General features: G+C 37.8%; 1 protein-coding gene across 3 annotated transcripts in view; it reads left to right on the top strand.

Moving 5' to 3' along the window:
- CACNA2D2 (calcium voltage-gated channel auxiliary subunit alpha2delta 2) overlaps nucleotides 1–18,745 on the top strand; it is a 663,083-nt gene that overhangs the window by 481,826 nt on the left and 162,512 nt on the right. For all 3 annotated transcript variants that reach the window (XM_058167293.1, XM_058167292.1, XM_058167291.1), the window contains exon 5: nucleotides 854–992. In XM_058167293.1, the coding sequence (XP_058023276.1) occupies nucleotides 854–992 (139 nt within the window). The remainder of the gene's footprint in view (nucleotides 1–853; nucleotides 993–18,745) is intronic.

Genomic DNA, 18,745 nt, shown 5'->3' on the forward strand with positions numbered 1-18,745 from the left:
TTTTTATACCACCCTTCTCCCGAAGGACTCAGGGCGGTGTACAGGCAGAATAAAACGAACAATACAAAATGTATTGATGATTTCAATTAGAAGCTACAGACTGGGATAAAAAATATAATAATTTCTGCTTAATCTAAAAAATGTAATGAGTTTAACAGTTATAAAAAGGTTAAATGTTATAATATTGTGTTAGGAAAATCTCCAAATTTAGATATGCACAAAGCTATTTATAAGACTATCTCAAAAATGTTAATTCAAGAGATAATTTCTGTATCAGAGTGCTTGTGTGTCTGTATATATGGACATGTACACATGTACACACTATGCATACAGTACAGTTGTTAGATTAGCACAGCACAATTACTTGTAGTGAATGCTCAGATTGGCTACTGGTAGCATATCAGCAAATGAGGAGGTGTCCCCAGCTTGCTTCCTGTTTAGCACCTCCAAAGCCCGTTGATCACTTTTGAAGGTAAGAACTTGGTGGTTCCTTTTTCTTGGATGCTCCAAAGGTGCTTTTTCCAAAAGGCAACTGAACTTTCTTGGGTTTTTTTTCCTTTGAAAACATTTTGCTTCTCATCCAAGAAGCTTCTTCAGTTCTGAATTGAAGACATTTCTTGGATGAAAAGCAAAACATTTTCAAAGGGAAAAAAACCAAGAAGATTCAGTTGCTTTTTGGTAAAAACAACTTTGGAACAAAAATTACCTGGATGAATAGAATTTCCATAGACATTTTTTTTTCTTGGGGCCTTTTCAAAGGGAAAAGCCCATTGCCATACTATTTCGGGGGCATTATCACTATTTTCCTGACTTGATTTTTTTTTTTATGATATGTGTCCTTTTCTTTTCCTAGGATGACCCAGAAGGGGAAGAGATTGAAAGAGAGAAATTCAATTCTTTGAAACTGGAATTCACAGACGATGATAACTTCAAAACCAAAGTTAATTACTCATATGCAGCTGTACAGATTCCTACAGACATCTACAAAGGCTGTAAGTTCTTCCTTGCAGAACTCTTCATATTGAGACCAGAGATCATATATGTTCAGGTTTTTTTTTTAAAAAAATGCTATGACATGGACAAAAAAATTGGATTAATTCCCCCTTGCATGTACAGATCCTTATAGAAAAGTTACTAAAAAAACAAACCAAAAAAATTACTTATTCAATGCTTGAGTTTTCTGGGACTGATTCTTAGCCAGTTCTTTCCTACACTGTAATGTCAATTGGCTGTGTGTAGGTACTTTATTATCTGAATGTATAATTGCTCTACAAGAAAATGACTGTTGCTTTATTACAAGTAGATGTTACATTAGCCTTTCCTAAGCTGATGTTTTTCTGATGTATGAAAGGATAATTCTGGGATGATGAGAAACAGAGTCAGGTGTAACTAAACGTTGGGGAAAAGCTGAACTGGACTGTGGTCTCAAATAATAGAGAAAAAACTGTAGATGAATAATATCTCAAGAACACTGTGAATTATGAAAACTATTTGGAGTTATGCCTAATGTTTATGAACTAAAGACCTAGAAAGTGAAGTTGCCCTCAGGTTAAAAATCTAGATGGAAAAATGGAATGAGGTTTCTATAAGCACCAGTGGTTAAATATGTAGGGAAGGAGATGAACATCTTTGTTCACATGTGCTGATTAAGCTTCAGTTTGATTGCTGTGAGCTTTGTGTGTCAAGCCTTCATGAGCTTCAGCACTTTATGGATGTACAGGGTCACAAAGTCACAACTTTCTATTACAATTCAGAAATGTTACAGCATATCTGAAAAATAATAGGATATAAAGGGAAGTATTTAAAAGTCCATCCTGAAGCCACAATTTGGCATTAATTTCAGGAATACTGAGAGCCACTGAAATTGTGGATTCATAGAATGAGGGTTGGAAGGAATTTTGGAAAATATCTAGTTCCCTCCCCTGCCCAGTGCAGCCTGGAGATTGATTGTGGATTTCACTCAGAATGTATATATCAGTAGTCTCATTAAAACCAAATTACATCTAACCTAGGTATGTATCTTCTAACAAAAAAGAATATTGATTGATGAGGATGATACATTGATTCTTTGCTGTTACAAGGAATACATTGATTTCTGCATTGATTCCAGTATATGTCATGGAGTCTTAGGATTGGATAGATCCTCTATTTAGTGCAGAATTAGACCTCTAACAAAGGTAAGAGGCAGTTTGGTATAGGGTTTAAAGTGCTGGCCTAGAACCAGGAGACTGAGTTCTGGTCCCGCCTCAGGCATAAAAGCTGGCATGGTGACTTTGGGCAGTCACTCTCTCACAGCCCAACTCACCTCACAGGATTGTTGTTGTGGAGATAATAGGAGAAGGAAGAAGTATTTAGTGTGTTCACTGTCTTGAATTACTTATAAAATAATAAAGGCAGGATTTTTAAAAAAAATCTAAATAAATAAATAATAAAATAATTGAATTCACTACATCGTTGTCTGTGAAGAACTCCTAATATCTAGCTTAAATCTGCTCATTTGTAGTTTTAACCCATCGTTCTGGTTCTGTCTTCTGAGGCAATAGAATATTAGTTCATTCCCTCTTTTATATCAAAATGTTTCAGTTATTTGAAGACAGTTGTCATACCTCCTCTCATTCATCCTCGCTGTAAGCCAAACATCCTTAAATCTGTTAACCATTCTCCTGAGGGCTTGATTTCCAGACCCTTCACCATCCTGACTGCCTTCCTCTGAATTTGCTCCAATTTATCCATTGTCCTTTTGAACTAGGACTGCTGTCATAGGGTTCTGGAAACAGCCCCAGACAAAACACAGGGACCTCTTATCATGAGCAGCTAAGTTGATTAGAAAATAAACTTTGCTTATGAAGTGAGCAGTGAACTTGCCTATTAACTGTCCATTTCCCTGTTTTTGAGACCCACATCTCAAAATTCAATAACCCAGAGCGGGGTTAGCTCTCCTGCACCAAAGCCACCTATTGGTTGTTGTTGTTTTTTAACGGTACTGTCAGTGGTATCTCTTTTGTGATGCCCTGCAATTTTAGTATTGCTCTTCCTTTGCCTTGGAAAGTTCTATTCCTTTTCTGAATCTTCTCATTGCATGTAACAAAGAGCAGCTTTCACCTGAGCAGCTTTCCCGATAATGACTTCTGACTGTTTCAAAGTGGAACCGCCATGCTAATTAAAAGGGACACAACCATGTTCTTGAGTACCGTATTGAAAATGCTTCTCCTGCGAGTCAGAGAACTGAGTCTGATAGGCTGTTGCAATGCGTGTTTCCATCACTTTGTTACTCTGCATCTCAGAACTTTGCCCTTGCATCTCACTCCCTCTGAATTATGCTTCTTTTCATGAAATGAAAGATGGGAAGTTTGTACATGCTCAGTCACAGAAGAGTTGACTATATGCATAATTTGCACTACAGGCTATCTAATTTCTATTTGGCGCACTATTGGTTTGTGCATTGCTTATATTGTATTTCTGTCCATTGCTATTATGCATGAGTGTATTTGTGTAGGGTAATTGTGAAGTAATTGGCTTACCACAGCAAAACTAATAAACCACAGTTCCTGAAGCAGATGAATTCTACAAAGGAAAGAGGGAAATCATGACAACTTCAGCCAACCATGATTGCAAGTTCGCCTGCACACAGTTTCAATCCAGGGGAATTTTTAATGTATGCAGTATTAATACATAGGGACAAGGTATATCTGCATCTGCATCTTTGAAGTGATACATTTCTCCCTCCTACCCTTTCTAGCATCTCGGGGAAATTGTGGATATCCCAGGCTCATCTGTCATGGATAAATATGAAAAAGAGATATGATCTCAAATCTCTGCACCAGCAGTAGAACTTTCATCCAACCTTGCTAATCCTGAAGGGCTCTTTGCCCCAGGAAACTTGGTGTAAACACTTCCAATAGATTTGCAATTTTGTGGGATTAAACTCTGCATGTTTCAAAAGCTCTTGCCATTGCTGCCTGCTTATAGCCCGATTAAAGTCCTGCCCCTGCATGCCACTGGCTTGTCAGTGGATGGAGAACTTATTCTTTCTTGTCAGCTCCAGAACAGCCCTAGCCTAACTGAGGATTTTTTACTGAGAAAATTAATTTGCTGTTACCCCCTCCCCCAAAATATTATTTCTCTTTTGCTGTAGGAAGGTAGGGTGGAACAACTATTCTTGAAACTTAGCTTTCCTTGACTAGATAGATAGTAACTTGGAGCTCATGAAGGCTTATTTTATCTTTTTTTACCAAGAAAATGATGCTTCTTGAATGTGTCTCAAAATATGCAGTATTTTTCCAATGCATTGCTTACATTTCTTAATGTTTATTCTGTGCGGCATGGTTGGAAAAGGACATAACCCCAAAATCAGGGTGTAATCCTTTTTTTAATCTCTCCTACAACATTACCATTAATTTAGAATGAATAGAATAGATTTTTTTATTGGCCAAGTGTGATTGGACACACTAGGAATTTGTCTTGGTGCATATGCTCTCAGCGTACATAAAAGAAAAGATGCATTTATCAAGAATCATAAGGTACAACACTTAATAATAACCATAGGGTACAAATAAGCAATCAGGAAACAATGTCAATATAAATCGTAAGGATATAAGCAACAAAGTTACAGTCACACTGTCATGAAGGAGATGGGTGGTGGGAACGATGAGAAGATTAATAGTATTGCAGACTTAGTAAATAGTTTGACAGTGTTGAGGGAATTATTTATTTAGCAGAGTGATGGCGTTTGGGGAAAAACTGTTCTTGTGTCTAGTTCTGATGTGCAGAACAACTAGATTTATTGACATTAAATTTATTGACATTAACAAAGGATTAAGCAAAGATATTGCTTAATTCCAGGTGTCGCCCAAAGATCCAACGGTATTAGTAAGGAAAGAAAGCAGTCCTGCAGCTTCTAGAAAAGTCATGTCCTTCTCCTACTGTTTAGTAAGGGGCCATTCTTTGCTGCTGTTTTACCTATGTTGAGCATCCTACAATCAAGAGGCTGTGGCCCTTTCTCATGGCCCTTAGCTTCCCCATCAATCAGGGGACAGTTTGTTGGTTATGAATCTGCATTGCCAGTCTTTGAATTCAGCCATAGTACAAGTAAATGGAGCAACTGAGAACAGGGGATCATTACGCACAAAGTATTAGCAGGCTAGTGTAGGCTTCTCCCCATGTGGGACACACAAGATTTTCTATATACAATGCCCACTGTGCCTTCCTTTCATTCTCTTCAGGGGAGAATATACCACGTGCTGGAAATATAACTCTTGGCCTCCCTTTAGTGGCTGCTTGGAGGATCAAGATTGTTAAATCTCTGACACCTGCAAGCTTTAAGACTTTAATATGGTTTTTAAAATTCTCTATTAAATCACTTAGGAGTTTAATCAAAACTGACACAGAAGCTTAACTTTTACTGCCTTTCAGAGCCAGACTGTAAGCACAGAAAGGCGGATTTTCTTTTAAACGCAAGTTAATAGCATTGTGTAGAGAAGCTAATTCTGCCCAACTTAAGGGCAATTGGTATGGACATGGCACTAACCTAGCCTAGCTAATTCAGCTAGTTGCCTAGCCTCATTAAAAGCATGAGACCTCAAATTGTCCCCTAATACAGAGATACTCTCAACCCAATGCCCTCCAGATCCTAGATTAGAACTCCCACAATTCCCTTCTAACATGTTAAGTGTTTGGGGGTAGCAAATCCAAGAACCTGCTAACTTGAAATTATGGAGGATGTATTCAATCATTTGGCCAGCACCAAACTGAGGAAAGACTGTTTTTGGTGTTTGGCATCACTTAAAAATGATACTATCCCGTGTAGACTAATTCATTGGGCATTTGTTGATTCTCTGAAACAAGTAATTCAGGTAGGCAGTATTCACACACATCCAAATAGATACCTACAGACGCATGATCCTTGGAATCCATCTGCTGAATTGTCAGACTGGTTGACACAATACAACTTAATGTTATCCTTTTTAATGCCATTTTCTGAGATACACCTACAGAGGCTTGTTACAGATGTAAATGAAGAACTGTATCAGTGGAATGATTTCATTGCATTGGCACCAGTGGATTAAATATGGTGATTAATTTTATTACCATCCTTGCTTAGACCAAGCTACTAATGAAGCAAATCATGAAGCTGCCTATAAGCATGGGAACCTTTAGTTATTTCTTGGTTTTCATGTTTTTTGAGTTTCTAGTGAGATCCAAACCCTTTCATGGACTGATAGGTGGGATGCAGAATAGAAAACACTGAGATCCATTACTCTAAAGGAGAGGTGCTACTATTATTAGGGTTGTACATTTCTCAGTCCGTGCCAGAATAAAGAATTGTCAGAGGAATACATCATCTTCAAGGATTCGTTGTTGATGCTCTGTTCTTCTGCTCTGAATCTCCAGGTCCCACCACTAAAGTTGTAATAATAGCAATTCTTCATGCATAAAAGTATATTGTGCTTCATAAGACACTTATAGCAATAATGTGGGTTCTGAGAAGCGCACAGCCAATGCACTGGGGAATCCTGGAATATAAACTTAGGAAATGAACAAGAAAATTAAGTTAGGAAATATAATTGAGGAAATCAAAGAAAAATTGGGAGTCTGTCTTGTGCATTCCCCTGAATATTAACCCGGAACTAACTTTTATTTACTCACTGTCATAATTTCAAGGCGTGCTTTGGGTACAAACAGGAAACGTGGCCTGCGACAAGACAAATGGAGGATATCACAGCTTAACAACTGTTTTTTAGGGCATATGTGGGTAATGTCAAAGAACACCTTCTGGGAGACGAAAAAATAATCTTGTAATAAGAGGGTACATGGGCTTCATTTAAAAAAGAAATCAAACAAGATAATGTGTTTTGAAGTAGGGAAGTTCACCTTTTTTAAAATAATTATCTGAACAGCTAAGCCTCTGAGGAGGTCACTAGCTATGTGCGTGCTTTGTGGATTTTCTTGCCTAAGAGCAACAACAAGCTATGCCTGCGGCATTTTTGTTCCTGTGTGGGAGGCAGGGGTTGCAGAAGTGAGATTTCCATGCTTTGTATCATCAGCAAAACCAAGAACTATTAGGATGGGGGACTGGGATGTTCTATGAGGCAGGCCCCTCTTTAAAGCTATACTTTAGCATTTCTCTTGCATGCTTTTTAATACGGCCTTTACTCTGTTCTGTCACCCATCCCCAGCAGAGGGGACAATTGCTGTTTGCATAATAAAATAGGTAGATAAAACCATGATAGAGTTTCAAGAAAGACAGAAACACAGGAAGAGCTTGAAGAACCTCTGAAGCACTGAAAACAAGAAGTCATTTAGCATAGCTATCAGGTTATTAGAGAAGCTCTCGGGACTTGGATAGAGGATAGCTGACAATGGCTGTACTAGATGGGAAGTTAGCTTTCATTCACACAGAAAAGCTTTGAAAGACATGGATGTAAATGTATGCCAACCAGACCTTTAAATCAGGATGTGATGGACATATTTCTAATATGTATGAAATCCCACAAACCATTCCCTCTGCTTGTTTACCCATATAGGTGTAAGTGAACCTGCTCAGAACATCTAGGAATATATTTTATCTTCATTGAATAAGCATCAGAGTTGCTTATTGCCAGATCCCATATCATTTGATTATGGTTTGGAACGAGATGAGAATCTCTATCTGGCAAGTTTTTGTGACGCTCCATTTCTGCCCAGAAAAGTGATTCTGCTAATTCTGTGGAATTATCAACTGTAGTATTTTGTTAAGTATCGTTTTGTTATTGTATTGCTAAGTTAAGTATTGTTTCTTAGGGTCGCCCCAAACAGCAAGATGGGTGGTATATAAATTTAATGAATAAATATGCATAAATAAATTTAGCCAGGGCTCATGATTTGGCTTTGTTCTGGAAAGCGTTTTTGTTGTGGTCCGCCAGCAGCCTGCGGACCTGGCAGCGGAGTCGGACAGTGAGGAGTCTGGGGAGGATGATGGACCAGTCCTGGAGTCAGGGGAAGGCCTGGACGAGGGCTCTGTGTCGGAGGCAGAGATAGGGCCAGAGCCATCTGGGAGCGATGCATGGACTCCGGAACCTCCAGAGCAGACAGCAGAGAGGCAGAGGAACAGGAGGAGCCTGTTCCTAGTGCACATATGACAAGAGCTGCCAGAAGGCAAGAGCAGCTGAAGCAAAAAGGACGACTCGGGAGTAAAGCCAAAAGATAATTGGCCACTCCCATAAAGGCTTAAAAGAGCAGCAACGAGCCGTTGGATTCTTTGTGGAAAAGCAACGTTGACTTCCATTGCTTCTTGTCAGCATCTCTTGAACTTTATGGGGGGGTTGCCAGTTAAAGCCTTTGGCAGGTTGCCAAAGACAAGAAAGGTTGGTGATAAAAGACTAAAGGACTGTTTATAAAGAATTTGTTTTGGACTAAGCTGAGAATGAATTAATTCTCAACTGTTTTAATAAAATAAGTTTGTTCAGGACTGAATTGTGTTTGGTAATCACTACTTGGGCCTCAGTCACAACAGTTTTAAGCAGAAGGTAAGGATTTGCCAGTGAGCAGTGAAAAATGACAAATATTTTGTTGGAGTTCATCTCTCACTTTTCATACATCTGACAAGTGCATTTAACAGGAAAAAGAAAAATGAGTAATTTGCTATTATTTTTTTCAAAAATGAAAAGCTACAGTGCTTGTAAAAAGCATAAGCAATTATTATGATCTATATTCCATGGCAACTAAATTATATGATCGAGTATTTTTCAAAAGAGAATGAGCTAAAGTAAAAATAAAAGTTAACAAACTTGGCAAAGTATTTTTGTATTTTTAAAAGAGCATTTACAACATGCTACAGTGATGATAAGAAGTGATAGGAAAATAATCATCCACATACAGCTACCTTGCACATATTTTGTGACCTTGGGTAATATGGTGTTCTAAAAATACAGTAAATAAATAAAGATGATTAATAAATAAAGATGAATAAATAAATAACTCTGCATGCATCTACATTTTTATGTATGCACATAAGAGAGATAAGCACAGTAAATATACACATAGATGTTTTTTATTTCATAATCAAATGGCTACTTTAACAAGTGAAGAAGATACCACAAAACAGGCATTGTGGAGTATTTTATCAAGAGCCAGTAGATAAATCAAGGTAGTTTATATGCTTAGTTGCAATTAATCAAGGAATATGCATGCGAGGGCAAATCAGCTCTGGAGGAAATAAAATTTCTGCAACTAAATTAGCTCATAGCAAATAAGCCTACAGTTCCATATCAGCATCTTACTTGGGAGTAATTCCAAATGAATCCTAATATTTAGTTCTTACTAAGATTAGGAATACTAGTTGTGAAGACAAAAATCCAGAGGTTCATCAAATCCCATGAGAGACATTGAAAGGTCTACCTTCACTTCCATCTAGTGTCAATCTGGATTGTTGTACTTGAGAACTACTAGCCTTAATAAAAGAGGGGGAAAAGGTCCCTACTGCATGTAGTATGAGATAGGGATAATAAATAGCCATTTATTTATTATACAATATTGTCAGTTTTCAATCAGCTGATCGCATTCTACACATAATTCTACATCATTTACCCTAATATGAAAGCTAAACAAATATTAAGTATTACTGTAAGGGCTTTGTTTTTGTTCTCTTCAATCATGTCCAATTCTCTGAGACTGCCTAGACTAGGCCCTGAAATTTTCTTGTCAAGGTTTTTCAGATGTGGTTTACCATTGCCTCCTTTCTATAGCTGTGAGATAGTGACTAGCTCAAGGTTGCTGAGCTGGCTTTGTGCTTAAAGTGGAACTGGAACTCACCATCTCCCAGTTTCTAGCCTGACACCTTAATCACTACACAAACTAGTTGTCAGTATACAATCTCTTATATAAGTGTGAAGCCTATTCACATTATGACAAGTACCAGTGTGCTTTCTAGATTGAGAAAATCAACCTTAATACTTTCAAATCACCCAACAGTACCAGATATGTGAAATACAAAATCTGCAGTTGAAAATAGTAGCATAATGGCATAGAACTAATACATTAGGAGCAAAATGTCTCCAATAAAAGGAATACTATGAGCAATAAAATCACTAAACCATTTAAAGAAGAGGGCTTTCAATCTAGCTCTGAAAAAATTAGATTTTAAAATGCTTGGCATTTTGAAGAAAACACCGAATTCTAGATGGAACTGAAAAAAGCACTGTGATTCAGCCACTGATTGCAAACACACAAGCAAAAAAATGAACAGTAGCTCTCCTGTTCATGGAAATGTGCTCCCAGTAGCCAAAGCGAAGCATTTCTCATTGCCACCACCACAACCCTCAATACACAAAATGATGCTACACTTCTATTCTAGGCAATTGCACCACTCCATTCTTAGCCATGAAATAGTAATGAAAAAGACCCTTCACTTGCCCATCACATAATGCGGCATCCCCCTCTGAAGGCCTGGCTAGCTTGGAAGCTCAATGGACTTGTCTTCAATAAAATGCAAAGTGAGATCTAGTAAACCCAGGTTAGAACAGAGGGAGGGTCTTGTGAAAGATATTTGTCATAGCCACCAAGCTTGCTTTATTTATCAGGCTAAACCAGGAGTTGGCAACCTGCGGCTCTGGAGCCACATGTGGCTCTTTCATCCCTCTGCTGCAGCTCCCTGTTGCCAGTCAGCTCCACAATTGATAGGATCGGCTTTCGGTTAGGATAGGTAGAGAAAAAGGAGGAGACTGTGGTGGGGGAACTGGACTTCTGGTTGGCTTCAGAATTGAACAGGAGGGCTTCCAGTTAGGGCCTTTGTGGCTCTTCGAGTGTTTAAGGTTGCTGACCCCTGGGTTAAGCCAAGAAAGAAGAGGATGGAAATATAAGACTATGCCCTCTAAATTCTATAATAGCTAGTTTTATTGATTAATAGGAGGGAGTAGATGGATCTTCTCTATCTATTTAGCATTAGTTAGCTCAGGCATAAAAAGTTGTAATATCATACACATGGAGGGTACTACTTTGGGAAGTCTGCCATTCAAGTGAGAAATGAATCAGGATGTGGTAACAATATTATACATGAAAAATTAGAAATCAATTCAAAAGACAACTCTACCAAGCTAGATGCTTGCTTACAAGTAAAAATGCACATTCTAGTGGCACATTGCACTAAGATAATGTTTTGAAAACTGAATAAGTCACAATTGATTACCATAAGCCATGATTCACAAATCATAATGGCTAAATATATTTAGCAGGCTAAGGCAAACCCGGTTGAATAAGATTTTGGCTTAGTGCAGAATTCAAAGCTTTTTGAATTCTGAGGGGTTTTTTCCATTCAGGAAAACAAATGCTTATATTCCTAAAAGCATTCTCTATGTTAAACTACTGAAGCTACAAACTGCCTGGTATGAATTTTCGGTATTTTGCCAAAAATGCATTTCAAAAGGAGTGGGAACACACTGCTTGTCTTTCAAAATCCAGTTTTTGTCCCTTAACATTCAAGCATTGTAAACCATAACTGTTTAGAAAATTGAAAAGTCCTTGGAACTAACCCCCTAGAAAGTTTCATTAAGATTGATCGTGTACTTTTGGAGATATTAAATGTTTTAGCCCCTATTATATTCTTGATGCAACCTTAATTATTCTGGTGCTATCATGCCTGAATAATAATGTGAAATTTATACATTTTGAAGGCAAGACATTTTGAACGATAGAGCTTATAGAAACAGCCTTTTTTTCTTTTCCTTTTTTTTGTGGGGGGAGCTGGTGGGCTAAAATTGAAAAGTACAGAATTTGATTAACACCCATTATGGAGAAGTGCATATGTAAATTATTATATTTCAGAATGGTCATTGGCATGTATTTAGGGCAGTATTGAATTTCCTTGGGGGAAGCAAATTTTCTTTTCCAACCAGCTGAATTGCAGCCTATTAGCTTCTGCTTGCAGCAATTTAGAATTCTTTCCATTACTGCCTTTTGTTCTCCATTTGCCTCTCCCTGGGATTCTTGTTTCCCAAGTGGCTTGTACTAAATGCAGTGACCTTACAGCATGGTGAGTTTAGTGCCCCTGACGTTGTCACTGAGGGAAAATGAAGCCACACTTTTTTTAACCTGCCTTTTTCATGGAGGTGGTGAAGGGAAATTTTATCCATAGTTAAGATAACTGGATCCACACTTCATGCTGCGCTGTTATGTATGACATCTATTGCCCAGATTTACAAAATATCACAGCAAAGCAAGGAGCCTTGACTTTGGTGCATTAGAATAGAATAGAATAGAATAGAATAGAATAGAATAGAATAGAATAGAATAGAATAGAATAGAATAGAATAGAATAGAATAGAATAGAATAGAATAGAATAGAATTTATTGGCCAAGTGTGATTGGACACACAAGGAATTTGTTTTGGTGCATATGCTCTCAGTGTACATAAAAGAGAAAAAAAACCCTTCATCAAAGGTACAACATTTACAACACAAATGATGGTCATAGGTTGCAATTTAACCCTTAATGATAGCAACAAAAAGTTGCTATCATTAAGGGTTATTATTATCATTAATGCTCTCTTTGGAAGATTAGCATCTTCCACACAGTGTCTAGGAACTTCTCCTCACACAAAAAATAGCTAAAACAGTCCCCGGTAAAAAGCACATCAAATGCTCCTTCCAGTTCAGGCTCCTATACACATGTTACGCTCTTCTCTCAATCATGCTGAGATAATCTATTACCTTCCACAGATACCCTGAAAGCTGCTTGAGAACTGGGTTGCTAACCTGACAACATTAAGTTTCTATGGACCGTCACATGTGTTTGCAAAGAAACTCTGTATAATGAGGAGCTCCTCCTCATTAAAATTCATCTTTTTCCGGAATGAAGGGATTGCCTTAAGGGCTGGGCTGGGTTGGACTGCGCTGGCCTTTTTTTCAGCACCAAGGATAGTTCCCTCTTTTGGCTCAGTTTTTCTCATGTCTTTGCAAAATTGAGTTATTTCTCAACAATTAGCGAGAGGGGGAGTCATTTGATCTAGAGAATTCAGCAGATGTTTTACTTCTTCTATTTTTCTGTTTTTCAGTGATAGCCATATCACTGAAGATAGACTTTGGAAATATCCTATAATCCTAAAAAAAGTGCAGTACCACAACTTTGGGATTTCTCATTCACATCTTCTTTATGTTATAAGGCATCATGCCTTTGCAATATGTAATATTAGAACTAGAGGACTTGGAACAAAACCTTGTATTTACTGCTGCTCATTTTGACTCAACTGGGTTTACTGACTGGAAGGAGAATTGATTTTCACATAGGTACAATAAAGTTGGGAATGATCTTTCTTTCACCTACATCTTGCCCATGTGTCTTACTATTCGGTATCCATTAAATGTCCTCTTGGAGTGTTATAGAATAGCACTAGAGAAATTATTTCTTTGTGCAGTAGCAGTTTGTATCTCAAGTAAGTAAGAAAAACAGAATACTTTTCATATAATTTCTTTAATTCATACACTTCATTGAAAATTGGGTGTATAAGACTGCACCTAAGAATTGAACTAATTAATTGAATAGATCATTTAAATGTTAAAGTATTTTATCATGTTATTTTTGAGATGACAAAAGGAAAAGAAAGTATTGGCTAAACCTGTTTGTAGCAAAATCATTCACTATATTTTCCAAACCATTTTTGTTCTTGCAAGCCATCCTTGCTTCAACCAGGTCTATGCATCATTTCTCAAGTTTTGTGTTCTTTATATTTCTCACTTCTCTTTCTTTCAGGATTTTATTAACTGCAACCAGCCACAATTTTTCTCAGTTTTGCCCTTCTTCTCGACATCGCCTCTTTATAGGTTTGTTTCGATCCACATTAATTTTCTCTGTATGATCAAATCATTTCAACATACTTCTTCCCTAATAGTCACTCTCTTTTTTACATAATCCTTGGCATCCATTCATTCATTGACCCAATCTCGTCCTGCTTTATTGCACCCCACTCCTGCCACAATCCACTATGTATGTCTCTCTTGACTTACCCAACCCTCTTTTCCATAACACAAAATAGGCATGTTCTTATACACAATCTTTATTTGAAGATCACAGTATCATTCTTCCAGCATTTCTACAGCTTAACATTTCTTACTCCATTTCCCCATTGTTTGTAAACTATATACAAAAGTATGCCGCATATATTAATTCATTTAATTATTCTAATTTTAGGTCAACTATGTGTAACCTGCTATCCTTGATGAAATCCCATCCCAAAATATTTAATCATTTTTATATTTCATTCCAAACTCCTCTATACTGGGGTCTTTTTGTTTAGCCCTTTTCACTCACTTCTAAAACATTTATTATTACTATTGTTGTTGTTGTTATTATTATTATTATTATTATTATTATTATTATTATTATTATTAATAATAATAATAATAATAATAATAATAATAATAATAACATAACATAACATAACATAACATAACATAACATCAGAGTTGGAAGGGACCTTGGAGGCCTTCTAGTCCAACCCCCTGCCCAGGCAGGAAACCCTACACCATCTCAGTCAGATGGTTATCCAACATTTTCTTAAAAATTTCCAGTGTTGGAGCATTCACAACTTCTGAAGGCAAGTCGTTCCACTTATTAATTGTTCTAACTGTCAGGAAATTTCTCCTTAGTTCTAAGTTGCTTCTTTCCTTGATCAGTTTCCACCCATTGCTTCTTGTTCTACCCTCAGGTGCTCTGGAGAACAGCCCAACTCCCACTTCTCTGTGGCAGCCCCTGAGATATTGGAACACTGCTATCATGTCTCCCCTAGTCCTTCTTTTTGTTAAACTAGACATACCCAGTTCCTGCAACCGTTCTTCATATGTTTTATCCTCCAGTCCCTAATCATCTTTGTTGCTCTTCTCTGCACTCTTTCTAGAGTCTCAACATCTTTTTTACATCGTGGCGACCAAAACTGGATGCAATATTCCAAGTGTGGCCTTACCAAGGCATTATAAAGTGGTACTAGCACTTCACGTGATCTTGATTCTATCCTCTGTTTATGCAGCCCAGAACTGTGTTGGCTTTTTTAACAGCTGCTGCACACTGCTGGCTCATATCTAAATGGTTATCCACTAGGACTCCAAGATCCCTCTCACAGGTACTACTATTGAGCAAGGTACCACATATACGGTACTGGTGCATTTTGGTTTTTTGGCCTAAATGTAGAACCTTACTTTTTTCACTGTTGAATTTCATTTTGTTAGATAGCGCCCAATGTTCAAGTCTGTCAAGATCTTTCTGTAACTTGAGCCTATCTTCTGGAGTGTTGGCTATTCCTGCCAGCTTGGTGTCATCTGCAAATTTGATGAGTTCCCCATCTATCCCCTCGTCCAAGTCATTGATGAAGATGTTGAAGAGTACTGGGCCTAAAACAGAGCCTTGGGGTACTCCACTGCATACTTCCCTCCATGTGGATGTAGTTCCGTTGAGGACTACACGTTGAGTGCGGTTGGTCAGCCAGTTACGAATCCAGTTACGAATCCAGTTACGAATCCAGTTACGAATCCAGTTACGAATCCAGTTACGAATCCAGTTACGAATCCAGTTACGAATCCAGTTACGAATCCAGTTACGAATAATAATAACAAAACCAGTCTGACTTTTCTTTGCCTCTTTCAGTCTTAACCATTCCTTTTTCTGTTTGACTACATTCTTTCCAATCATCTTTTTAATCTCTCTGCAGATTATACAATAACTTTCTCTCATCATTTTTTTGCAGCAATCATTATTTTGCAATGCAAAAAAGAAGATGAGAGATAAGCACATACCTGAAATGGACTTTTTAAAGCAGATACTCAGCAAATGGTCACAATTTTATTCATTTATAGGTCCACAAATCACCCAGCCAGTTTTAATGTGCTTCCTTTCTTCTTGTTTTCACATATTCAACGTATTTTCCTCCTCAGATCACATTTATTCACTTACTATTTTTCTCCAAAACTTCATCCCTGTTTTTTTCCATCATCACCATTCACTGGAGTGTAAAAGAATACAACAATAAACAGATATGAATTCACACTTTCAAATACACCCACAACAAACTAAATGACAGTAATTAATTTTTTGCTGACATACATTGTAGCCTTTCTTTCATAATTAAGCCTAAACCTTCACTTCCCTGCAGGATTCATCAGTTCCATTTCACAAAATCAGACAAACTTAATTCAGATTTGTTGCATTTATTTACCCCTCTGGTTATTTTTACGAACAAATATATCTGTTTTTCTTCATTTCATGTGATTTACTCCTCTTGCTTTCAAGTCAAAATCTCCTGTATACAATTGTTCTTCTCAGATACTATCACAAATACTGACCCCTGTCTCTTGGCTTTGGTCAACTGAGACTTTCACATAACATTTTGCTGTTGTGAGTTTGTATGGTAACCAGTAGATAATTAATGATTCATTAATATTAAAATGGATGAAGCATAATCACAGACTTTTTTAAATTGAGTATATAATATTACGTTTTTGTATTGCCTGGATCTGTAACCAGACTTGACTTTTAGTAACACAGAGATTTATACTTAGTTACATGCAGCTGCCATTTGCACTATTCCCCATTTAATAGTAAGGCCAATCCCAGTTAGTTTCTGCACATTTTGAACTGTATATCACAAGCACAGTAAAAACCAATTTCCCTTCAAGCATACTTACACTTTTCTGTACAAGCTAAGGTCTCTGCAGGTTAACTTGCAAGCTAGCATATTGTTGCTTCCATCCCATTCACTAGGAGGTACATGCAGTATAATATACATGCAGATTAGGGGTGAAATCCAGCAGGTTCTGACAGGTTCTAGAGAACTAGTAGCGGAAATTTTGAGCAGTTCAGAGAACCGGTAGCAGAAATTTTGGGTAGTTCGGAGAACTGGAAAATGCCACCTCTGGCTGGCCCCGGAGTGGGGTGGAAATGGAGATTTTGCAGTATCCTTCCCCTGGAGTGGGGTGGGAATGGAGATTTTGCAGTATCCTCCTGCCACGACCACCAAGCCACGCCCACAGAACCGGTAGTAAAAAAATTTGGATTTCACCACTGTGATATATATTCAATCTCTTATTTTCCTTTTTACTGTTAGGTACCTTGAGCTGCCTGGTTTGGAAAGAAAGTTTAAAAAATGGGATATAAATTCAGAAAGAAAGATTTAAAGAAAGAAAGTATTTATTACGATATTACAAAATATTATGAAAATGTTACACAGACTATCATGCACTACATTTCCCCATGGCAACACGGTCATGAAAACTACTAAGGCTGTGAAAAGGATTTCATTCGTTATAAGTAGAATCCAGGGGCGGGTTCCACTTACGTTTACTATCAGTTCACAATGGGAGTGCGCTTCTGGTGACATCGTGGCGGGTGGGCAGAGCCTCCCACCAGTTTTACTACCGGTTCTATAGAACCGGACAGAACTGAGAGCACCCCACCATTGGTAAAATCCTAATGTATGGAGGAGTGTGGTGCAGAGAGGTAGCCAAGCATTCTTTTAAACTTCCCTGTGAGGGAAAGCCATACTTTAAAAAAAAGAGTTTAACACGTTATAGATTTTCATGTTCAAAGAGGTTACTGGTCTCTGTGTATCATCTTTTGCCTCATGCCTGATTTGAATGGAAACATATTAAAACGCTAAGATAATAAATCATTCTGCTTGATAAGGGGACTCTCTAAAGCAGGGAGTCTCCAACCTTGGCAAATGTAAGACTTGTGGACTTCAACTCCCAGAGTTCATCAGCCAACAAAGCTCGCTGAGGAACTCTGGGAGTTGAAGTCCACAAGTCTTAAAGTTGCCAGAGTTGGAGACTCCTGCTCTAAACCTTTGATTAAACCTTGATTTCTCACAGGTTTTTCCCTGTTCAGACTTCCTCCCTCCTGGACAGGTTCTTCTTCTTGTGCAATTAGGTTCCCTCTTCCATCCTTTTGGGGTGCCTTCCTTTATGGAGGAATCCACTATCAGCCTAAATGTAAAGGTTCAAAGCAATCTTTTTGCCCAGCTAGGAAGAGCAAGGATCTAGGCCACACCTTCTTCCCGCCCCTCTTTGGCAAGTGATTACAGATTTAATTAAAACTAGCATGGTAAATTAAAAAATATATTAAAATGCAATTAGTGTGTGTAGTGACGGGTGACTATGGAGAGTGTTATATAAATGTTTTAATTAGCATGCCAGCTAGCGATAGTGCCCCTCCATTGCTTCAGTGCTGAAATTCTTAGATGAGGGTGGAGTACTAGGAAGGTGGCACAGAAATTTCAGCTCAGTAAATCAAGTGACACAGTTTGTTCGTTTCAATCCCATTACAACTTGTGCTTGTATTTCTTGCAAAATCCGTGGTTGCTGTTTACCATCCATAATGGGGAATCGAGGGATAACATTAGGGAGATTTTGAATTGGGTTTCAGTAACACTGCTGTGAGAGTTTTGAAAATGCAATTCCGTTCAAAGACTAACATTGTGGTTTGTCCTTAACAAAAGCCAATTCAGAATTAACATTGAAATGGATTACATACATTACAGTCACACAATTGCAATGAATGTGTACAAAACTACAGATTCATACAATAGATAGTTGCACATTATGCTCCAGTGAGAGGGGATAATGGAAGAACCAGAGATGAGTTCTGTGAAAAATTGTGCAACGTTATGAATAAATGCAATCCAGGGGAGAAAATTATCCTGCTAGGCAACATAAATGAATGGGTGCAAATAACATAGGAGAATGTAGAAAAAAATGACTGGGTATTTCAGAGGCCCAAAAAAGAAACAAGA

Source organism: Ahaetulla prasina, chromosome 2 (genome assembly GCF_028640845.1).
Source record: "Ahaetulla prasina isolate Xishuangbanna chromosome 2, ASM2864084v1, whole genome shotgun sequence".
NCBI lineage: Eukaryota > Metazoa > Chordata > Lepidosauria > Squamata > Colubridae > Ahaetulla > Ahaetulla prasina.